General features: G+C 45.3%; 1 protein-coding gene across 6 annotated transcripts in view; it reads right to left on the bottom strand.

Annotated features, from left to right (window-relative positions):
* Frmd4a (FERM domain containing 4A) overlaps positions 1-24,463 on the bottom strand; it is a 287,644-nt gene that overhangs the window by 23,284 nt on the left and 239,897 nt on the right. For all 6 annotated transcript variants that reach the window (XM_076831358.1, XM_076831357.1, XM_076831359.1 and 3 more), the window contains 3 exons: positions 19,765-19,906; positions 6,170-6,303; positions 2,879-3,001 (listed from right to left, as the gene is read on the bottom strand). In XM_076831358.1, coding sequence (XP_076687473.1) covers positions 2,879-3,001; positions 6,170-6,303; positions 19,765-19,906 — 399 coding nt within the window. The remainder of the gene's footprint in view (positions 1-2,878; positions 3,002-6,169; positions 6,304-19,764; positions 19,907-24,463) is intronic.

The following is a 24,463-nucleotide window of genomic DNA, read 5'->3' as shown; positions in this document are numbered from 1 at the left end:
GGTTGACACTTGTTGAAGATGCCGAGCAGAGAGCCACCCATCCTCCCCACCCCTTGCCCAGGAACCCTCCCCCCCCCGCCCCCCCCAAGGCTTGCTTGGCTTTGTTTCACTGCCTCCAATAAGGCTCATGAACAGCAAGCCTTCGTGCCTATCTGGCTATCATTTCTTTCCCATTGGAGGCATAGGATGCAGTATTATTTCTAGAATCTTCTATCATTCTTCTCAGGTTTGCTTACATCTGTGCATCTCTTCCACTCACCCACATGTCTCACATATTTGTGCCTCACCCCAGTTGGGACACACCCACTCACCTATGTATTTGCAAACCCCTGCTGTCCCTCTCAGACCTATCCATTCGTGGAAGCCCTGCTCAGGCTATGACATGACCTTCTATGAGGCTGAGACAGTGAGTGAAGGCGGAATGAGTTTCCCCCCAGCTCCTTGGATGAGTTTCAGGGTCTCCTGCTTCCTTCCTTCTTGGTTGGCTCCCTCCTACCTCTATCTCTTTGGCTAAGAGGAGTTTCCCCCCAGAGTTCTAGTCCTGGGAGAAATGGAGTCCTGCATGTCAGATATGGCTGGAGGACCCAGACATGCTGTTCCCTGGATGGAGTGTTTGCTGCTGGCCTCTCTGGGCAAGTCATCTCCTCTGCTGATGTACGTACACCAGCTGCTGAGGGAACAGGGAGGAGGCTGCTCATATGTGTATGTGTGAGCATTTGGGGGTGATGCACAATCCACCCAAAGTGTCAGTTTGTCTGTTTTTCTATTTCCCCTCTTTCCCAGTGAATCCCCTTCAGCCGAAGCTCTAAGCAGCACAGTTCAGCTCAGATCTGGAACCTGGGCTGCACTCAGGCCTGCAAGAGCGGTGGGGTGGACTCTCTGACCCCATAGCTCAAAAACCCATGACCAAGGCCTCAGTGGCTCCTCCCAATACCCACAAGTGGCCAGGAGAGACCACGAATCTTGCCATAGGCAATCTGCAGTCACACTAACGTCTGACAAGAACTGATCTAACCCAGTAGGAGGAGATGGCCATGTTTGCCGGAATCCACAGGTTTTTCTATTTTGGTCCAATAAAACACTCTTGCTTCTGGGCACGATGTGGCAGGCTGGAGGCCTCACCAAGGACAACATTCCTCCCTGATTTCATTTACTTTTGAGCACTGAAGCCTCAAGGGAGCAGGAACCAGGAGTAAGAGGAAAAGGTGAAGGCCAAACGGAACTATTAAGGGGATAATAAACTCCTTCCAAATCCTTCCAATGCTGGCTGGGAGGATATAGACATGGATTCCTGCCCGGGGCCTTGAAATGGGGACAAAGACCATTCTGTGACACTGGGCTCCACCAAGCAGCTGTTCCCAGGTGGTTACAATAGTCCTGGCCCAAGACACTGACCCTGAGTTTTGTGGGAGTCCAGAACATATCTCAATACTAAGGCAAGTACAAGGCCGGACGCCCACTCTGTGCAAACAGTTGTATGAACAGGAAAGCAGAACACATTTCCAGGAGAACTAAAGCAGTGAGAGCCAAGAGAGGTCTCTTCCTTCCCAGGGTAACTTTCCAGAGTTCTCCTTCCATGCGCTTAGGAAAGACAGTGGGCAGGGACAGGTAAGGGAGATGTGAGGCACATGGAGTTCTCAGGGCACAGAAGTCAGCTTCCACCGACAAGCAGGAAAAGTCACAGTGGGACCACAGGATGCCCTCGGGGGGTATGGACCATTCACTAAAAATGGGGGTGCTTTTAAAGTTTAAGTGTCAGGTATCTGCTCTGCACCAAGGGAGGTGGAGTTCTTGTGGCAAGTCTAATGACCACTAGGATTTAAAATACAGCTGATCAGATGGCCTCCTAAGTGACACCTTTCCTCCGGCATTTCATCTCCATTTTGAGCAACTGATTTTGGATGAGCATCAAGCAGACATTGAGTACTCGGTGCCATGTTTTTCATATACGATCTCATTTAATCCTAGTAATAACCCAAGGATATCGGCATCAGGAATATCATTTCACAGGAGAGGGAAGAGGCCTGGGTGAGCTTTCATTCTGGATGAAGCACTCAGGTGTGTGCACCAGGTCTCCCAGGGATCTGAAACTGCATGTCTCAGGAGTGTCTCCAACATTGGTGCCAGGATACTTGGTTCCTCTCAGGGTTATATTCACTTCCTGAACATGACCCTGAGCCTTGAAGGTAAAACCTGGCTTTTCACTTCTCTTGGACTGAACCTAGATACTTATTGGCCAGCTGGAGACTCAATGCTTTTTATTTTGTTTTTGTTTTCTCCCTAACTCTGAATGCTCCACCCCTGCCTCGATCAGTGTTCAGCTCCAAGAGGATAAAAACCTGTACTGAAATGAGGCTTCTCCAAACACAGGCAAGTGAGGCCAGGGCAGAGCAAGCGACTTGTTCAGGTTTTTGTGGGGATTTTAGCAACCAAGCGAATTAGGGCCACATGAAGCATGCCCTCACTGCTCTTCCCTGGCCCATGAACCCCCTGCAATAGTAGACACTGCCTCTTTCCCTTCCTCTTTGGTGTTTTCTTCCACAGAGCAGATGAGGCCTGGCTCTGAGCAACAAAAGGCTGGGAGAACACTGAAAAGACAAGTGTACATGAATGTGATTGGAATATTCTCCCCAAACTTATTTAAGCCACTTTCAAAGGTCTATAGTGTTCCACAAACAACTTTAACAGAAATCTGAAGTTTAAAGGCAAGCAAATTCATCCTACCTCAGGAAGCCACATAGCCACTAACCAGCTCACTCAAGTCAAGGTAAAAGGGAAGATGCTGGCCTTGGACAGCAATGAATTAAACAGTTACTGAGAACCTGGGAGCCCCTGGCTACTGGGAAAAATAAGACAACACCAGCAAGGAAGAACGCACCTCTCCTTTGGGCAGGACTTTCTGTTCATCCAACTTGAAGGCTGTGCCAATCCTTCTTCGAACAATGGGTGGTTCCTCCCCTGGATCCAGGGGATATTCAACTGGCAGCTTGCCGGTGAGCTCCTGCATATGTGAAATGGCATGTGGAGTGATTAGCAGCCAGAGTGGAGCACAGGCTTGTTTCCTTTCCAGGACATGCACGCACACGCGTACACACACGCACACGCACACACGCACACACTGCAACACACAGATCACAAACATGAGCATTAAGCACTATGCCAAACAAGAGCTCATGAAATGAAATTCCATCTCTCTGAATGTCTTTGTGAGTCCTCCTTCCTTTACAGAATAGATGCACTTGGTGAAGTCTCCCCCCACCCCCCACCCCGAATCAATTTCTGTCAAGTAAACGAAAGTTCTATTGACTTTTGAAATGTTCTAATTTCACTCATTTGCTGATCTCATGAGCATCTTCTATGATGCCCTTCTACTCTAAGCCCTGTGCTCCTTCCACTGTGTCAAATATTTCCTTTCAGATCTAAGTTTAAAATTTCTTTCAAATGAGTTTTTCTTTTTTAAAAAGGAATGGTATCTATATGGAAAATTCCAGAAAAGTGCATTATTACATAATTATTCTCCAAGGCTAACCTTGGAGAATAATTATTCCACTTAGGCCAGATACTCAAGAAACAGACTAAGACACTAACCTGTATTCCATTAAGAGTTTTAGTAGAAACTGAAAATCTAATCTATTATTAGGCTACTAACTAAATTTGTTGTGTGTGTATTTTGGGCTCTGGAAATCTAACTATTGTGAGTACAATGACAATGAATTTAGTTACCAGTCCCATAGAGTGACAGGGATCCTAGGGGGTCAAGGCTGGGGATCTGAGGCACAGTTCAGGATTAGAGTTAGGCTCTGTTAGTATGCTACACCTGGGCTGAATAGAGATCAGCTGGAGTCAGCAATGGACCCACGCAGTGGAGGCCAGGCAGAAGCTTTAAGAAATCATTTCCAGAGATTGGAGAAGGCTGAGGGAACTACTGCGTTCTTTCGATGGCAAAATGGGCACATCCAGGCAAAGCCCAGCTCTGGCTTTGCAGCCCCAAATCAATGCAGATGCTGCATAAAGGCTCAGGGTGCTGCTCGGATAAGAGGAGCCCAGAAGTGACCTCTCAGAACCCCTATCACCCACACAAACAGCTTTTTGTGTTGGGGAGCCCAGGCCTGATGGTCCAATGGCGGGAAAACCCAAATCCACCCCTCGGACTCTTTCTTCCTCATTGTAAGCATTTTGGAGCACAATGGCCAACTATTTGAGTATGACCACTGTGCAACGTTCTCCCCTGTTCTTTTCTTTCTTTTTACAAAATGTGGTTCAAATATCTCCCAAGTTGTTATGTGTTTATTCAGCAACTTTTTTCATCTGTTCCCCTCAAAGTCTGCCTATAAATAATACAACCTTCTGCGGGGTCTATATTGTTAGGATTTTCTTCTTAGTACCTTAAATTTACAAAAGGGAGGGGGGGAGGTTGTTAACATTGCCATGGATTTATAACTCTAAAGTGTTTGTGGTTTTAAAATATATTTTTAAAATGAGGCTACTGATTTCTCACCATCTGCTTGAAGGTACAGGACTCAAGGTCTCGATTCTCCAGATATTTAATCTCATTTCGTCCGTAACCAGAGCCGCATGGCAGAGCAGTAATTTAAGGCACTGCTGTGGGGCCTCGGCTTGGTTCCTTTCTTTACATTCTGCCAAAAGCTCCCAGCCTACTTCATTCTGGCTGCCCTGCTCCTGAGGGTCAAACAGTTCCTCCCTAGGCTTGAGCTGAGGGGAGCCCTGAGTGAGTCCAGGAACCCAGCAGGAAACCCCCAGCCCTTTATTACAGATGCATCAAGGGACTAGTGTGATGGCTGAAGGAACATATACTGACTTCTTGTTGGGCTCTTTCTTCTGCTTGAGTTCTGTTTTTTTTAAAAAAAAAAAAAACAAAAAACATAAAAAGCGGAAGCTTTGTTTTCCTTATTTTGCTTGTTTTTTTAGGAGAAACAGTGAGACCTTAATAGCTGGAGAACCTCGCCCTGACACTTTCTTACATTTTTGAATGTGGACTCCCTCCCTGTGGACTTTTCCTTTTTTAAAAAGTTTTTTTTAAAAACAAAACAAGACTTTACAAATTATTGAAGGCAGACACCAAAGCCCATATTTTTCAATCCTTCAAGCATATTCTTTATAAAAATGTTGCTAATATTAACAGTATCACATAGCACATTCCCCCAATGAGGCCAAGTGCTTTCCTAAGATTTGCAATGGATTTGTGCTAATGTGGTTCTGCTTTGAGCAGGCTCCGGTTTAAATCAATCCAGACCATAATTAAGCCAAGTTGAAGTGTAATGTGATCTCACTCTGTGGCCCTTGTTTCATTCTTCCTGCTGCAAAGCATTATTATTTGGGGGAGGGGAACACGAAGTCTCTCAGACTTCCTTTGGGAGTCTCTTTATACTTCCTGTTTTGAACTGTTTACCAATAGAGCTCTTTGTCAAGTTATGTGGAGCACAAGCAGCCCCCACACTGTGTCCACGCGTACAAGCCTTTGCACACACACGTGCCCAGCAATGTGTATTATCCTAAAAAATGAGCTCTCAAACCCTGCTGGCAGAAAGTCATGACTATCTGTACCATCTCTTAAGGTAGAGATGGACACTTCAACAAACACAGAAGTGGCCTGCAGGAGAGTATAGGCTTCTGAAAATTGAGACTAGTATAGATACAGGCTTGAGGGGACATTGCTTTACATAGGATTTCAACATATCACCAGGCTAAAATTTGATTTTTTTTTTTTTTTAAATAAAAGAGTTAAAGAAACAGGCGATCATGGGGTTTCAAGAGGACTACTGAACATCTGAAGGGACATCCTGGTTTCCCTGTCCCCCAATGATGCTTCATGATGTCCAAAGACAAACTGCAATATCCTCAAGGGAAGCATAAGATAATAAATCCAAGCACAACCTTTTGAGAAGGCGATGGCAAGTCATTCTATTCAATAAGGTAATGTCACATAAGGAAGCGCTTTATAAACTGAGGTGTACCATGCATGGATAAGTGACTATCAGCATGACTTTCCACCTGGCCCCTGGTGGGGTCAGTCAACACCAACCTGACCTGCTGATGGTGTCCCCTCCAATGCTCCAACTGTTTCTGGCAAAGCTCATCGTCCCCACCCTTGCCTTCTGTCCACACTTAGGAGCAATAATGTCCCAGACAACACAGATTTAACTCTTACAGCTTCCCGGAGACACAGCCTCTTCAGTTCCTCCAGCCTCTGGCGCAGCGTTTCCTCTAGAGCCTCCTGCCTGGATTTCAAGGCAGCCAGCATGTCCTTCTTGGCTGACTGAGAGCTATCTGATTCCTGAGAACCTGTTAATAAACAGCAGGGTTACTGGGGCAGCCGACAGGGGGACACACATCTGGACCACTAATGAATTTAACTGGAGTCCACACCGTGGATATGGGTTTTACCCCAGGAATCAGGGGAGTCGGAAATAAAACAGGTGCTTGGAGCTCCACGTCTCAGGAGTAGATACCAGCAGCACATGGAATATATAACTCGTCAGAGGCCTGCCAGGAAAGTCAACTCCATGAAATAGAAGTCTGTCTTTCTCAATTATCTTAAGATAGCTCACACACCTGTTTTAATCTTACTAGCAAATTTTAATACACTTTGCACAATGAAGGGGGAAAGTAAAGTTCAAGTCATTAAATTTATGTTTAATATTTTTTTTGTTCACTTAAAAACGCTGATTTTAATTTGTTGTTATTTAATTACTTTTGGCTTAGTGTGATGATCATTCCTATTTATCACAAAAATTTTGAAAATGTGCACAGGTATAAAAAATAGCCAGTAAACTAATCAGCCAGAGATTAAACACTGCTATGCATTTTCTTTTGACCTTTTTTTAAAGCACATATATCTAAAAAATAAAACTAAATTTTATCTTTATTTTTTAACTTAATACTGTGTCACGAGCAAATTCCTTCCTAATAGAAGTTATACATATTTTTACAAGCTTTCCTGGATGGAGTAGCTGCATGATGATTCAAAGAACAGGCTGCTAGATACAAAACCTTTATAGAAGGCAAACTATGAACCAAACAAAAGGAAAATAAGTTAAAATGCCAACCAGAGAATTTAGTTAGACCAAAAGAATAATTTCTGTGCTGCGATGTTTGGGTCCTGAAATAGGTTTCCTGCAGTGAAGCTATTAGACTTTTTCTACTTTGGAAAAGAATAAACTGATGAATATTCTTCCTCTTCTGCCCATGGTGAGCAGAACTATTAGAAATAGGCTCGTGTCATTGGGTATGGATTTAATGCTTCAGATCATGCTATTGACAACAGCATCAAACCACCTCAAACCTAATTAAAGATGAGAGAGACCTCACAAGTGAAAATTATAATACACTACTGGGAAAAAATGGAGACCTAAATATATATATATATATATTGCCGTCATGGATTGGAAGGTTGATGTTTTAAAGATGTCAATTCGTCATGAACTAAAAAATATAATTAATGCAATCCCAGTAGGATTTGAGTGGGGGAGTAGAATTATATGTCCATACGAGACAATAGAATTTCTGGATAGTTCAGTGACCAGATGACAGATTTGAGATGATCCAATCAGAATTTCCAGAATTAACGACCGCTTTGGTTTGGTTTCTTCCAATGTTAAAACAAGGAGGTGCAGAATCCTAAGGCTAGGAAGGACTTCTATGCTTTTGCATTAAATAGCACTGCTAATCAAACCATCCCCCAAAATATACTAACTCTTTTATTTAAAGTCCCTGTGTAGGAAACTCATCCATATTCCCCCAGTTAAACACGCTTCTAGACTCTTGCATCCCTAAGAATGAAGAACACTCAATGTCTACGTATATTTTGACTCTGACCTGCTATTGTCCTTTTCCTTCCCCAGCCCTTTTGGGCTTGAAATTGAGAAGATCTATCACCATAGCAACATCCCACCTGTAGTGCTCTATAGAAGCAAATAAATATGTTTGGATGAACAAGCAAATAAACATTGTCTATCACATACTTGGGTGCTGTACTTAAATTGTGACCCATCTTAGTTAAAAAAAGAAAAGAAAAGAAAGAGTGCCAGTAAGTTGACCCTTAAGTGAAGTTGCTTTCCAAGCTTTGAATTACATTTGTAACCCACTCCTGGATTTTGACATGCTTCAGTTGCACGTTTCCACATTCAATAGCAAACTCAAGCAAAAGCTGATCCTCACTGAGTGAGGCTCCGTTACCTCATGGTTCCCATCCACTAAATCCACATGGTGTCACGCTCATGTAACCCATCACTGGATACTATTGCAGTCTCCCTGTTTGAAATGGCTCTGTTTTTCTACCTTCATAAGTCAACTGGCCTGTGCTTATCAGCATTAAACTCTCTCCAGTCTATGTCCACCTAAAGCAACAGGCCTGAATCATTATAAATCTTAATCTGGTTCTCTCGGTAATAGTCACCAATCCCATCTGAAGACACAGGAAGATTTAATGAGGTACTCTCTGTTCTATCATCTAAAAAAAATATTAAGAATGTAAAATAATACTGGAAGGAAGTCAGATTTCAAATTTAAAAAACAGGCCTGGGGAAACTTGGGTCCAAGAAGATTAAAGGATTTCTAGCTCAAGTGAAAAATTCATTGTTTTCCCTTTCACCCCTGCCTCACCTCTCAATAGGAAATGATGATTTATTAAGTCAAATCTAAGAATTAACTGTGTTCAAGAATGGCAAAAATCATAACAACATTAAATTCTGGGAAGGAAAGCACACAAATTTGGGACGATTGGGTTTCTAGTTATGAGATTAGTTATAAATTGGCCTTGAGTTACAGGGCTCATTAATGCTACCTAGATTGTTATTATTTATAATGATCAACCTCAATACCAAACCCACAGAAGATGGGCAAGAGAGCCTTGGCAGGCTAAGTGGTTCCAGAGTCCTGCTCCGTACGTAGCTGGCAGACTAACGCTGGCTGGCTCTGTTGTACACCTTTAGCCTGGAAATTCCTTCAGGGGGGATACAGAGCCTGAGTACTAAGTGAAATCCCTGTGAAGCAACTGAGCCAGCCTTCTCTGGTTGTGCAGGTTTTGATTTGGGTGGTTACTGGATAGCTGAATAGAGGGTAAAACAGATGTGGGTTTGATGAAGTCTAAACTATTCACTAGACGTGTGACCCTTCAGCAAGTTACCTGGCCTCCTGAATTTGCAGTAAAGATCAAATAAGATAATAGCCATGTAGCTCTTAGCACTCTGCTTGGGATAGGGAAACCCTCCATCTAGTGTACATTTAGCACACACCTCACACACACACCCTTAGTGGAATGGGAGAAATCATTGAAACTACTTTTCCCTGTTGCTCAAGGAAGGACTGGTCCAAAAAAAGGACTTCACTGTAGTTCAGTGGAAGACTTGGGCTCCAGAGCTCAGCTGTAGAAAGATGTGATCTAGGCGTAAGCAGTATTTTTAAACTACATTTCTGGAACCCTTGGGTTTGCAGATATGCCTCTGGGGCTGTGGCAGATAAAGGTGGGGATGGAGTCAAGGAGATTTAGGGGTTCTTGGGGTCTCTACACTTAAGAAGCTAGAGCAGCTCCACATTAATGTGTCTCAGGAGTGGGCTGTCAGAACGCATTTGCAAAGATATCTCATTACCTTTTGTCTTGAAAGGAAATCCACTGTTCTCACCATTGCTCTATGTCAGAGTCTGTGTAATCTGAGCCTGTGGGTGGTGGCCTGCCATTAGGCACACATGGCCACCATGAGGAGAAGTGGCCAATTGCCCAGGAAGAATTCCACAGAAAGAGTTCAAAGGGCATCCCGAGAAGTCCACACTGCTCTGTAACGCTGTCCAGTTCCCGCCTCCTCCACAGAGGCCTCCTAGGCCTCCCTGATTGAGACTGTTGGTCGAACAGGAAGAAAAGAAGCCAGCAAGTTAGGCAGGACCTAGAGGGCAGAATCCCTCTGTGGCTGGCCACCTTAGTCCCCTCGACTGACAGACAGCTCTAGGAAGAAACTGAGTCAGAGAGAAGCCTCAGGGCTCAGTCAATGGCAGTCTCACAAGGGAAAAGTTCAAAAGCACACAGCAAATGGTTCTGGACTCGGGAATGGAAGGAAGCTCTGCGTCCCTGTGCTCCATCCACTGCCAGTTACTAGAACACGCGCATGCGCCCTCCCCAAGGTGCTATATTAACTCCTTAGAAATGACACAAGGATATAAATCTGATCTCTTTGAGAGGGGCAGTGACCTGTAGAACAGCAGCTGGATTTTCACCATGTATCTGCTACGAAACATTGTAAAGTCTTGTGGTTACTGACCTCTCAGGGCCATGATGTTAATTTCCAAGATTCACCCAAACATGAAGAATCTACTACTTAATAACTTACTCAGGAGTCCCCTCCTGACATTAGCCATTTTACTTTGCCCCACAAACTTCTAGGAAAGTCAGACATTCTGCCAACTCTGTTCTCATTTCAGTTACTGCTACAGCCTCCAGGGGCATGTGTAATTATCAACCAGTGCCTAAAGGATTTACTTCCTCTTATCAACAGGCCAAAGCAAATATTTGTAAACTTGAATGCTAAACAGAGTTTAATCTGAGTTGTCTTTAAGATTAATGAAGGGCTGGGGATGTAGTAAGCGGTAGAGCGCTTAGCTACTTGGCTACCAGAAGTCAAGAGCTGCTTGGAAAGGTCTGACCAAGTTGGTACAGAAGACCAAAGAAAAGCAGGAGACAGGAATGTTTGAACACTTAGCATCAAGCAACACTCAAATTCATAGGAAAGAGTCCGAATATTCTTTGGAAAACCCGAACTGGCATTGCACCCTCCGAAGGCAGAAGTCTGCAGTCTGTGGCTCAGGGTCAACAGTTCTGAGTGTGTGTTCAGGTGCTGTGGCTCACTAGCTCCAGGGTTTGAGCAGGTTGCATGACCTAAGTCCCAATTTCCTTCCAGGTAAGATGGAGAAGAAAACAGGACTTTAAAAAAAAAAAGGTTGGGAGAATTAAAAAATAATTCTTGGAAGATGCTAAAAGACAGTTCAGAACATAGGGCTGGGGTGTGGCTCAGTGGTGGAGCACTCACCTAGCACGTGCGAGGCCCTGGGTTTGATCCTCAGCACCACATAAAAATAAATATACAACATAAAGGCATTGTGTACAACTAAAAAATAAATATTAAAAAAGAACATACTAAGTGCTACATGAATAGTAGCTGTTATTTTTATTAAAAAGTGTTCCTGGATTTTATGAGCATTTGGCACCCCAATTCCAGAGAGCCCCATAATGTAAAAGGGGAAAAAACACTGGGTGGATAAGCAAGAAAATGTGGGATGCTGACATACAACCACCATGTCCCTATCAATTTGGGAAGCGCAGGAGAAGCTTTTCCAGAACTCCTAAGCAGGAGCTTCCTACATGAAATCCTCCACTGAGCATCACAGAAACATTGTTCTCCTGCTCAGAGAAGAGGTCATGAGGGACCAGGGAGGCAGAACCAGGATTTCAGTTTGTCTGTGTGGTGTCTTTTGTCCCTCCAATGGAAACTCCATGAGGGTGGCTTTCTGCCTTGGTCACTGCTGGGTTGCCATGGTAACCTGAGGTAGGAAGCCATCACATCTGCTTCCCGAGCCTAGGTTCTTTCCATAGTACTGCATGGACCAAGATGTAGGAGAAGGAAGGAGAAGGTGGAGCCAAGGTGCTCTTCAGATCTGTGGATAAAGCACAGAAATCTCTGGAGCACCTTCATGTACAGTTGGTATTGGGAGCCAGGAAGAGCAGCCATGCTTCCAACTCTCACAATTAACCCACCAGGAGGGGGCAGAAGACAAACAAAGCTGCATACCATTGCCAGGAACCCTGAGCCATCTGCATGATCGGCCTGGATTGCAGATTGCACCCACTCTCTGATGTGAAGCCTCTATGGGATTTGTGGTCAGGGAAACTGATACTGGATTAGAGCAGCAAATCTTTCCTCCTAGTTGGTGCTCAGTAAAAATCTAATCGAGTGATGGTAGACTGAAAATATCACGTTTTGACTTTGACTATTTTATGATCACATTTCAATCCTAATCCAAAGGGTTTCATTGAAATAATCTGGCCAATGGGGAAGAGAAAGCTGACCATAAAAAAGAGAACTGCTATCCACACAGGGTCAGAGAGAGACTGAGTGATTTGATCAGAGTCAGAAAGTCATTTTCAGAGAGAATCTGGAAATCTTTGAGAGAACTAGCCAACACTACAGCCTTATTGGTCACTCTGGAGCCACTGACTGTGTCACTGTAGGTTTCCATTTTCCAGCTGGGAACCCCAGAGGTCAGGCCACTGGGCAGCTGCATATGGAAGGCCAGATGTGGAGGGACACCAGCAGAAACAGCTGCTTTCTTTTTGGTGGCCAACTCATGCAAGGGTCTCTTCATTCAGCTGCAATGGAGAATCTGATCCAATTATCCCAACTCCCCCAGGTGGGCAACTCAGCACCGGATATGAGTACGCATCCTGCCGGGGAGGCCACAATCAGGAACTGGTTCATGTGTTTTAGACGGGATGCTGATGACCTGCCTGCAGATTCCAGAGAGCAGAAGGGGTGTTTTCCTCTCTGGAAGGAGGGGAAATTCGAAACAAACAGTGTCCCCCCGCCCCCCACACAAAACCAAGAAATTTGTTATCCTCAAAATAAGGGGAGAAATGACAACCTGTTTGTTTAGGCTCTTTGGGTAAAAAAAAATTTAAAACAAAATAAAACAAAACAAAAAACACGACAAAGACAGCATGTTCCCAGCAGATCCCTAAAAGCCGTAAGGGAAGTTTTGGCAGATACCCAGGAATTAAATATGAGGAAAAGGTTTGAACTCTCCTTTATGATAAAGAGATATTTATTTCCCTGACAAATCCTCAAGGATCAATTCTTTACATCAGAGATTCCCAAGAGACCCTGTGAAATAAGGCCACATTGCAGATGGCAGGATCCACGAGGTATCTCTGGGGACTGTCTCGGTGAATTCAATGTGATGTTTCACATGAAAAATGCATGCCTGGAAAACTTTCCATCCGACTTAGGCATTTTAGAAATGAAATAGTTCAGAGAGTGCTGCAACCGAAGCTCTTTCAAAGGCAAGCCATTTGGTGGCAGCTGGCAGTCTCTGGGAGAGCTTGGTTCTCCAGGGAGACTCTGCGCCTTGGTGGCACTTCACCAAGGGGTAAAGAGTACAAATGTCATTTAAAAGGACAGTTGGGGGAACAGGGGGAGTAGGAGACAGAGACAGAGAGACAGACACAAAGAATTAAATAGTCAATTTAAAAAATTAACAGTATCAAGTAAACTATCTACCTGCAATGACTGTTTGCAGCTTAAACCGTTTCCATTTCTTACACTGGGAAAAGAAGAGCTGGCCTTTCTGGCTTCAGAATTGTTATTCTCATACACTATAAACTGCAAATATCAGTGATACTTATTCTCTCCTCCCAGCAAAGTGGAACTCAAACAGAAAACATGCTTCAATGGGAACGGAGAAATGCCCCTGAGGTGAGAGTGAGATTTCTTCTCCACTGTTTAAAATCTCTTCATCAGAAAGTCGTTCGTTTAGATTACATGCCGTCATTCTGTCCCAGTTCTTTTGAGTAGACAAAAAAATTCCTTTACTAGTAATACCTCAGGGCATAAGAGCAGCTGTATAAGTGACCTTATTAGTTTTTAATTCTGTTTTTTTTTTTTTTTTCTAAAATAGGAGAAGGGGCAACTGTTCTATCTCCTCAGTTTAACTCAGGCCAGTCCTGCTCAAATGAATCCAGAAACATCCATTCCACAGAAAGAGCTTCCCCAGGCCTCACTGTTACACAGTCCAGCATAAACACACACTGGCTGCCCAATTCCTTTGGCACTGCCTGGTGGGCTGTGCCCACTGGCAGAGTTGAGGTCATGACCAAAATTAAGGCCCCTGGAATCCTGCTCATTGTTAGACCTAAAAGAAGAGGCAACAGGCCGCTGGTGCTAGGGGCACTTTAAAAGGCCAGAAAAAGATACAGGAAGGAGACAGAGCAGGAGCAAGAAGAAGAACAAAACAAAAGCCATCGCGTGATCTACACAGTACTGGGCAAGTGCATTTTGAGCTACCAGCACCAAGCTGGCAGACGCCGATCAGATCACCTCCCTGTGCAGAGAGATGTCAGATAGCTGGCATCCTCATTGTTACGCTGGTTATTAATAAACTCTCAGACAATGGAAGGAAGTGCTTACATTCAGAGAACGAGAATGTGTGAAGAGTTGAGTAATGAAATGGACTGGTCCCAGGCAAGGCTGGGACCCAGGCTGAGCACGTTTTCTCCCAGAACGGAAAGTGTTGGAGCAGGACAGACTACAGTTTTTCTTTTCTTTTCTTTTAAAATCAAAGATTCATCACCACATGGATCCATCCACCCTTCGTAATCCTGCTGATCACAAGGAAGACGATTTGAGGGTCATCTCACTGCCACACAGCCAAACTCCTATTTATAAACACAACGTGTTGCTTTGTTTTGCAGGTGGGTAGTTTATGCCTCTATATTTCTATTCGAGAAGCCAACAGAGGTCTCAGGCTCCCGCTTAAGAGAGGATGCACAGTAACACTTCTGGTTGGGTTGGTAAATGCATCAAGTCTCAGGGCCTGCAGAACACTGGTTTTCTTTAAATGGCCTGAGAGCAATAACACAGCATGGTGGGCCCCTGCGCATCTACTGAGCCCCACTTGTTCTGGGAGGCAAATCCCTGAAACAATGCTCAGAGCAAATCCCAGACTCTCCCACTCTCAGATGCGCTCTGCACCCAGACAAAGGCAGCTTGTTTGGTTCCTCCTTCTCTCCCCTCCTGTCTTGTCTGAGATTTCAAGTAATGGGGGAAGGGAAGGAGCAAGAAGCCCTCTAAAGATCCCATGAAAAGGATCTCAGGTCCTTTAAAAACAAAATCTCTGAAAACATCTAAACCAAGTAGTGTGGATTCACTCTTGTCCTCTCACTCTGTGGTTGAACCTTCTCAAAATTTGTTACCTGAAGCATATATGAGTGAAGTCAGAGGACAGAAGCGGCTACAAAGATGGAAGAATTATCTGCCCCCTGCTTTCTCCCCTTCCCGGTGTCAAAAGGCAGATTTAATGAGCCCTACACAAGTGCATCCGTCCCATCACAGACCCACAGCTGAGACTCAGTTGGATCACCACCCCGGTAGCCCTCTGCTGGGACACAGGCCTGCAGGTATCCATCCCATAGAGAGCCCTACATCTCACAACCACACGACTCGGAGTGTCCCAGCCCCAAATTAATTAATCATTCAACAATGTTGACATTTTCTTTTTGAAATGCTAGCCCATGGTTCAAGGCATTAGTAAACATGGCCTACTGACTTCTTTAGAAAATAGCAATGATGGTATCAAACTAAAAAGCTCCTTCACAGCAAAGGAAATAACCAAGAACATGAAGAAAAAGCCTACAGAATCTGAAAAAATCTTTGCCACCTGAACCTTAGATAAAGCATTAATCTCCAGGATACATAAAGAGCTCAAAAAACTTAACATCAAGGCAAACTAAAACAAACCAAAACAAAACCAACAAATAACCCCATCAATCAATGGGCAAAGGAAGCAAATAGGCACAGCACAGAAGAAGAAATTCAAGGGGTCCACACACATATGGAAAACATTTTCAATGTCTCTAGCAATTAGAGAAATGCAAATTAAAGTGAGATTCCACCTCCAGTCAGAATAGCAATGACCACAAATACAAGTAACAATAAATGTTGGTAAGGATGTGGGAAAAAAACGTATACTCATACACTGCTGCTTTTACTGAAAATGGGTGCAACTACTCTGGAAAGCAGTGTGGAGTTTCCTCAGAAAACCTGGAATGAAACCACCATTTGACCCAGTTAACCCACTCCTCAGTATATACCCAAAGGACTTAAAATCAGCATACTATAGTGACATGGTGACATCAGTGTTTATAGCAGTTCAATTCACAATAGTTAAGATGTAAAACCAACCTAGGTGCCCTTCAACAGATAAATGGATAAAGTAAATATGGTGTATATATACACAATGGAATATTACTCAGCCATAAAAAGAAAGGCTTTATGACTTTTGCCAATAAATGAATGAACCTGGAGACTATAGTGCTAAGTGAAATAAGCGAGTCCCCCAAACCAAAGACCAAATGTTCTTTCTGATATGTGGATGCTGACTCACAATAAGTGGGGAAAAGAGGAAGAACAGAAGTTCATTGGAGTAGACAATGAATAATGAAAGGAAAGAAGGGGGGATAAAAATAGGAAAGACAGTAGAATGAATAAAAATAAGTAAATACATGGTAGCAATGATATTTCTTCATTTCTGTAGCATGTGCGGCCTCAGACACCAAGGAATGGACTTCCCAGGAATTTTAAAGGTAATTACATATCTGTAAATAGAAAGATCACTTTTCACATTTCTAGTAGTATGGAAATACTTTCTCTGTTTTGCATCCATCAGCAGTATGTACACTCCTTGGCAGGGAGGTCTTGAACTTTTTAAATGCTGTGTACAATACCTAGCATAGTTGGGAGCTGGAGAAAAATGTTTATAGCATAGAAATCTTACAAGGTTGTTCCATGGCTGGGTTAGTTACTCATGGTCTGGTAAAGGAAAGGGATGCACCTAAGAGGACAAGGATGGATGCTACTGCAACAGGAGCCTGATCTGACCAGAGCAAACCTGAGATCTCTAAGAGCCTCTGGCAAAGGCTCAAGGCACAGGGGAGGGAGAATGTTGGTGGGCGGTCATAGAACAGCCCTCAGCAAGGCAGACACCATGCCCTCTGGGCACACGGAGACTCTCGGCCTGCGCACAGGCAGGATGGTCTCAATGGTGTCCAACATCTCATTTCAAGAACTGCATCTTGAGCACCTCCTGGCAGTTGCTCCCTAGGGCGGTCTAGGAAAGAGGACTTTCAAATGGTGACTAGGTTCTCAACCTGCTTTTACAGAACAACTATTCGACACAGTTTATCAGTTTGGATACTGGATAGTCTGTGTCTAATTTTCTGAAGGAAGCAACGGGAGGTCAGACGAGTACTTAAAATCAGGGCTATCCTTCCGGGGAAAGGCCTGTCCCGTCTGTGGGAGCACACTGTGGGCAAGAGGACAGACAGGACAGAAAGCCAGGGGCAGAGCCCAGCCAGCCTCCTGGATTCTCGGGCCAGGGATTGGATTTCCCCACTGTGGGGGACGTGCCAGGCTTCCGCCTCCCAGCGAGGAAAGCAGGAGGGGCAGCAGGAGCTGGCAGCAGGCACAGCATGAGGGAGGACAGGGTGGAGAACTCCCCTTTGTGAGTGGATGGACTCCTCCCTGTTTGAGGTCCCTCCCTCCACTGTCCCAAGTGTTTCTCTAAAGTCATGGGGGTGGTGGTGGGGCATCCCCAAGGAGCCTGGGCATTACAGGACAGGTTTTCAGGCTTGAACTTGCAGAGCTGGGAAGAGGTTGACATGCTCCCTGGCCTAGCGGGGCCTTCTCCTCACCTGGTGCTTCTTCTTGCTTTGGTGGGCAGCATCAGAAAGGGGACGGGGGCGAAAAGGCAAACCAGAGCTACCCTGCTGCCCACTCCTAAATATCCTCGCGGGGGCCCTCCAACTATACTATTAAACATTTGAAACTCACTTTAATATCTTGGGAGAAGGATGCTTATGTATTAGGTGTAGGAGTGGATTTGGCAGGAAGATGTTTTTGTAACTTCTTTTCAGTCCCAGGAATGGATTATAGATGGCAACCTGAGGGCAGGGATGGAGATTTATGGCCTGATGCTTGGATTTCATTCCTGGTGGTTCTGTAATGTCAGTTTCATCTTAAGATGTGGAGCTTTTGGCCCAACCTCATGGATAGCTGCTAGCAGGTGTTCTTGGTGCCCCTGGAGGTTGCCCGATAGATATGAGGGACCCAGCAGATGGACCAGGACACAGGCTGCAAGTAGGGGGACCTGGAACTAGCACACGCTCACCTCCAGCTTTTTCTCTCTTCTTCAGCAAGAAGAGCGGCCCTCAAAGTCTCGACCCTGGACCCGCAGCATCGGCATCGCCAGGCAATTTGTTGGAGAGGCACTCAATTCAGTCTTACCCAGACCTGCAGAGGCTTGGGAGGGAGGCCTGGCAGTCTCTGTTTCAGTACCCCCTCTGAAGTGGTTCTGATGTTTGCCTAAGAACCACGGAGCTGGAAGAATCGAGTTGGATCGGAGCTGGGTTCCCTGTGACTAGATAAGGAGGCAGGTGACAAACCCAGGTTCTGATCTGAGACTGGGTTTTAACGGGGTTAGGAAGACTATTGTATGCTGTGTGGGCTTTGGTTCCACCCTTTGCCTTTCAGTGGGAGCCTGGGTGTGGCTGTGATTCCAGGCAGGGGGCTTAGGTTGAACAGCCTTCTCTCTGATAAAAGAAGACAATGTTCCAAAGGATCCTCCTTGCAAACGTCTAAGTCTCAGAAAGAATGACCATTTGGCACATCTTTTGCATGAAACCATTCTGAAGACTCCCAGGGAGGGAAAAGGTTAGTGTGAACCCTGCCATGGTCTGGCAGACACAGACCCAGGTTTTGTAGGGCCTAACGCTTGCATAACACTGGTAGCTCTGTCTAAGACAATACAGAACATAGTAGATTTCACAAAACATACTAGCATGTGAACATGCCGTCAGGGCCTGCCAGGGCCTCAGCCTGTCCACCAGAAGCCCTGGGTTTACTGCTCCTGCAGCCCCACAGTAAAGCCGCCTCTGTGCAGGAAGGGCGTGCATCCTCTCCCTGGTTGTTCAGTTTTAAACTTTTTCCCAGCTCTGATTGGACAACACCAGTCCAAAGCTAACAGGGACAGCTTTTGGCGCCCCCTCCCTCTCCCATCTTTTCCTTTTTTAATATGTTATGGCAGTCACTATCTACAGTTATAGAATGACCCTGGAAGATGAGGTGGGATGAAAACTTCTTGCTTTACTTTCCTGGCTCAGAGGCAAGGTGACACGGCTCCCCAGATCAATCAGGTTTTAACCATGTGGCCTTGGAGTGACCTTCATTAGTCATTTCTCACATTTCCAACCACTGCCCTCCTCTCTCCCTTCCCTCCTCCAACTCAACTTCTTCCAGTCCTTTCAGCAGAAGGCACCCTGCTCTTAAGTCAGCCAGATCTGGGAGCTCAGAGCTCTCCTGTCCCCTCAGCATTTTATGGCAAAACAATCAGCCCAAGGCTCCCAGAAAAAGCAGAACGGGGTCTCCTGACCTTTGGGGAGGACAGGTGCTTATCTTTCTGTCATCCCAGTGGTGGCCAGCCTCTCCTCACCTACCTGAGCTAGAGTAACCTACACCTTTTAAAGTCTGGAGGAGGCCCCTGGGAAGAGAGTGTGGGTCTCAGCACATGACCCTGACCTCCCCACTCCTCAGTGCGATCCTCCCTTGAAGACGCAGAACAAACTTCACTTTCTGTCCCGGCAGTAGATATTCCTGAAGGTCGACTTGACCATCAGGACAGTCAGTATTCTGAAAGGCTCTGGGGGTTCTTGAAGAGACCTGTGTGTGACCAGCAGTTTGTCCTACACAGATGTAGATATGCTGGTTCTCCCTCCACCACCTTGGATCCTTGGGGGCATTTTTTTTTTTTTTTCAGATTCCCATTTGGCCCCAACCTTGGTGGAGCACAAAGCCAGCTTCTGTTGAGCATGCCAGGTGGCTTGCTGTGTCATGGCTGTCCCCGGGCTTCCCAGAGCCTACCCAAGGGTCGAGACCCATGACACGGAGGCCTTCTCTCACACTCTCCAGAAGGTTCTTTGCAGGCCAGCCCTACCTGAGGACAGTAGGCTCCCGCTGCTGCCGCTGATAATCTTCCCCTTGCTCCCCATGTTGGCCAACTTTGAGGTCTTCAGCGTCCCAGTCTCGGTCAGGTCAATGGCAATCTCGCTCAGACTTCGTGCCGCATGGATCTTGGACTAAAACAGAAGGATAAGCAGGTCATGGAAGGATATTCCTCTCAAAGAGGGGACAGAAGTCACTCGCCTACTTGGTGTCCTGAAATTTAGCAAAGTGACTCATCCCAGGATCTGCAGCATCTTGATGTTTGTGTCCCTCAGCCCCATCACTAATCACCAACACTGTGTGAAGGAGCAGAGGAGGCTCAGAGCTACACGAATGATGGAATGTCGTAGGCTAGGATCCTGTAGGCTGAACTGAGTAGTGCTTACGAGCACGTGTTTGAAGTCTGGATTTGGGGAAGATTACTTAATCTCATGAGCCTCATTATTCCCAACTATAAACTACCACACGAGGAGGTGAGGCGTTCCCTCCCCTCCCTTCCCTTCCCCTCCTCCCCCTTCCTCTCTGCCTGACACAGCAATCAATAAGAAATAGTGACTCTAATTATGTTGAACTTAAACATGGAGGAAAAAATAATTTTCAGCTTTCTAAATGACATGAGACAGGTGAAACAAATTCAAGAAATACCAATAAATTATGCAATTATGAAGACCTCTTCAATTCTCATCCTTGTGACCTTGGAAAGTTTGTCTGAAGGTCAGTGCCCTATTCCTGCAACCTCAGTGTGCTTGGTGAGCAGCCTCTGGAACAACTGCTCATGGGGACACTTGGGCACTATTCAAAACTTCTGGCACACACTTGGCTTCTATTTTGATACCTACATGTAAATTCCAGAGTCTTCATATTATAGCTCAAACTTCTGTTAATTAGCCCCATTTGGCTAAAGGACACAGTAAGCGAGAATAATTAGAAAAAGGTTCTGTATTCACAGTTGCATCCCTAAAAGTGATTGCTTTTAGGAAGGCTGTCTGGGCTCAGGGGCCTGCATTTGTTCTGCAAAAGCAGTCTGGGACTCTGAGGCCATGTCCTTCCTTTGGCCTCAGTGTTTGTCCACACTGGTGAATGACCACAACTTCCGGCCTCGGGCACTTTCCTCCTGTTAGCAAGACAAACGTCTATGAGCCAGAGGAAACTCTTGAGGCTTTTGCTTGTTTTGTTCACCTGGTGTGAACCGGCCTCCTTTTTTCTCTCCCCACTGGTCCTTCCTCAACCTAGACTTAAGTCTTCTTTCTAACTTGGACTTTTTGCCTTGCATTTAAAACCAGGTCAGCATCCTCAGGTTAGGGTCCCCTTATTCATGGCAGCAATCCCAGCTGCCAGCCATTGCAGGGTTTTGGCTTGCAGCAGAAAGCAGAAAAGGCCTTGACCCAGCCTATCAATGGCACCCATCTGGTAGTGCTTTATCCTCAAGCAAGCACAGCGAGCACAACCCATTACTTCTTTTCTTTCTGCACTACTCTATTATCAAGACCTATGTTTTGTTTTTTTTTTTAAGAGAGAGAATTTTTTAATATTTATTTTTTTATTTTTCGGTGGACAGAACATCTTTATTTTATTTTTATGAGGTGCTGAGGATCAAACCCAGCGCCCTGCGCATGCCAGGAGAGCGTGTTACCGCTTGAGCCACATCCCTAGCCCAAGACCCATGTTTTAATAAAAAAGAGCCCACACTTAACCAGCTTGTAATAGTAACTCTGGATGACCTAGACTACTGCTGCATAGTAGTAAAGGCCTGGGGAATGAAGCCAGAGAGAGCTGGGTTAGAATCCCAACCAGTTAATCTCTGGTGGACCTTGACCCTTGAACTCTCTGATCCTCAGATTCTTGTTTGTATCATGGAGATCTGAGAGTCGACATCACAGAGGTGGGATGAGGGCTAAGTTAGATAATATATGTCAAGGCCGTTGCAATAGGAATAGGGTATAAATTAAGGCCTGGAAATGATTTGTTAAATGGGGTTAGACTGATGATTCCACCTGGTATTTCAGGGATCTCAATAATCACATTAAAACCTGTCTTTACCCAGCCCCTCCGCTCCTGCCACACATCAGTCTCAGAGGTGGAAAGCAAAAATATGGAAAGGGAATAACAGCTGTCCTTTAGAAGGGAGACCAGATTCTCAGAAGCTTTAGAAACTTTCTGGAATGGAGATGCCACAATGACCCAACAGTCTTAGTGAGGACAGAGAGAGGAAGCTAAGAGGAAATGAGCACTGTTGGGGACATCTTCTCCTTGCCGAGTCAAGTCCCTATGCCAACCCGGAAGAGTCTCCAGACTTCTGAACGCCTTTCTCTGAAAGTCTTGCCCTATAAACATTATTCAGTTTAAAGGAGGATATTCTGTGAGCAAGATTTAATTTTTCCTACCATGTTGTCTCTCTGCTTTTGATTCCAGATGGAATAAAGAGAGCAAACTGGGCTTTAAAAAGGAAACAAAAAAACAAACAAAAAAAAAACGGGTAAGGAGGAAAGACATTTTCATTGGGGGTCAATTCCAGAAGACCTGGCTCTAAATTCAGAGGAAAAGTGTCTGATGTTCCATCTAAACAATTTGATGAAATTGTTTCAAATATTTTCAAATATTTCCCTCCCAAGTCCACAAGACATTCCTTGGCTCCAGGCTGCCGAGGTTTTGGGATCTCACAACATTTCTGATCTTTGGGGTCAGCATACAGAAGTTACCAGTTGTAATTAGTGCCTGCCTTGCTTCTCATACTGAATGGACCATGGAAAACCAACTAGTACAGTCTCCCTCCACCCTACCTTGGAAGGTTCAAGGTGTGGAGGGGAGCTGATAGGGGGTGTGGAGGGGAAGAAAGAGAGAGGAGAGGAGGGAGAGAGAGAGAGACAGACAGACACTGCATGATGCCCCTTAAAGAAGGAAATACCCGAGTGTGAGGAAAGAACATGAGAATCTTGGCCACCCCCCTTGCTGACTCAAACCACTAGACCACACTTGTCTCTCTGGAGTTGATAAACATCACTTGGGAGGCCTGGGCTCTGCTGAAGCACTTCAGAGAAAGGAATGGTTGGCACGGCCCTATACAGTAGAGTGGGAAGCCCTGCCAGCTACTAGCCCACACAGGCTGGCCAAAAATATTTGAAGCTTTTCATTGGAAGGCCTGTCGGCCATCACTCACTCAGAGCCCGTGCTGCCCACCAGAGACGGATCTGATCTATAAAGAATGACCTTCCAGAAATGAAAGGTGCTGTAATTCCTATGGGGAATTTCATCACCTCTGATTTAACTTGGGGACCTTTTAGGGAATTTAAACTTGACGCATGCATTGGCCAGGAGAATAGTATGTCAGCTTAATAATGATGTTAACAAGAGACAGCACACACTTCCTGAAGCCATTTCACCAACATTGTGTCATTTGACCAATTACTAATTTAGGTCAGGAATTTCCTTTTCTGTTCTCTAATTGGAGAGAGCAAAGAGCATGTGATCAAAGACCAGTCCAAGGTCACGGTTCTGGAACACAGAGTTCTCCCACGTCCAAAAAGGGGAACTTTCCCTCACCTGTCTCTGGGGTTTGAGGAGTTTGTCCCTAGGAGAAGTGAAAGGGCTTTGGGACATTTGTGAGTATGTGAGGCTTTCTGGGACAAAATTCTATTCCTCCCGGGCTTTTTCTTCTGTCTCTCAGGGTTACTGAGAAGGACAGCCGAGTTCTTCCTAATGCTGGGGGCATTTGGTTTTGCCTCTTAAAAGATGCTCTTGTTAGTCAGTGATCTGTGACCATTCTTTCCTGAAGCTCACTCTCCGCATCATGGCTGGCCTGAAACCTGCTGAGCAGCCTTCCCATGTGCAGGGTAGGACCACCTTTGAGAACGGTCACACTGAGGCCACCTGCTGAAGCCATCCAGGAGACTCTATGCAGAAAAGAGGACAGAGAGGGGACCTTAAACAGTCATGTTGCTCTATCCATCGGGTGAAATGTGCTATTTCTTTTTCCCTTTGGAAACTGTGGTACCAGTGTGTGGGTGGTCTGCCCTCGAAAGAAACTGGCAGTGAGGTCCAGGAGACTTGCCCAACCCTCTACTCCTCACCATCCCTTGACTGAACAGTACCCATGTTCGAAGGTGTTGCAAGGCGTTGACCTCCAGCCTTTGCCACTGGAGAGCAAATCACTGGCATCTGCTGGCCGTGTCAATGTGCAGCATGAGTCAGAACCTTTTGGCCCTGTTTCTTTTGATCCAAGTGAGCTTCAAATTCCTGGGCCAAGGCCTGTCAACACCTGGAGAGCTCTGGAAGGCTCATGACTCCTAACTACAAAAATGCTCCTCCCTGGACTCAGTCACCCCAGAAAGTGACCCAAAAATAAAGACCAGGAAGAAGATTTAGAAGAGGGAACAGTGCTTTACAAAGGAGAGAGTAAAGCTGGACACAGTGGCACAGGCCTGCAATCCCAGAGACTTGGGAGGCTGAGGCAGGAGGATCTGTGCAAGTTCAAGGACAGCCTCAGAAACTTAGAGAGAGACTGTCTCAAAATATATTTAAAAAAGAGGGGCTGGGGTTGTGGCTCAGCAGTAGAGTACTCGCCTAGCATGTGTGAGGCACTGGGTTCGATATTCAGCACCACATAAAAATAAATAAAAAATAAAGGTATTGTGTCCAACTACAACTAAAAAAAAAAATTTAAAAAAGAGAAAGGGCTGGGGCTATGGCTCAGT

The sequence above is a fragment of the Callospermophilus lateralis genome, chromosome 13 (genome assembly GCF_048772815.1).
Source record: "Callospermophilus lateralis isolate mCalLat2 chromosome 13, mCalLat2.hap1, whole genome shotgun sequence".
In the NCBI taxonomy this organism is placed as follows: domain Eukaryota; kingdom Metazoa; phylum Chordata; class Mammalia; order Rodentia; family Sciuridae; genus Callospermophilus; species Callospermophilus lateralis.
Note: the sequence above shows the minus strand (reverse complement) of the source record. Positions and strands in the feature narration are given on the sequence as shown.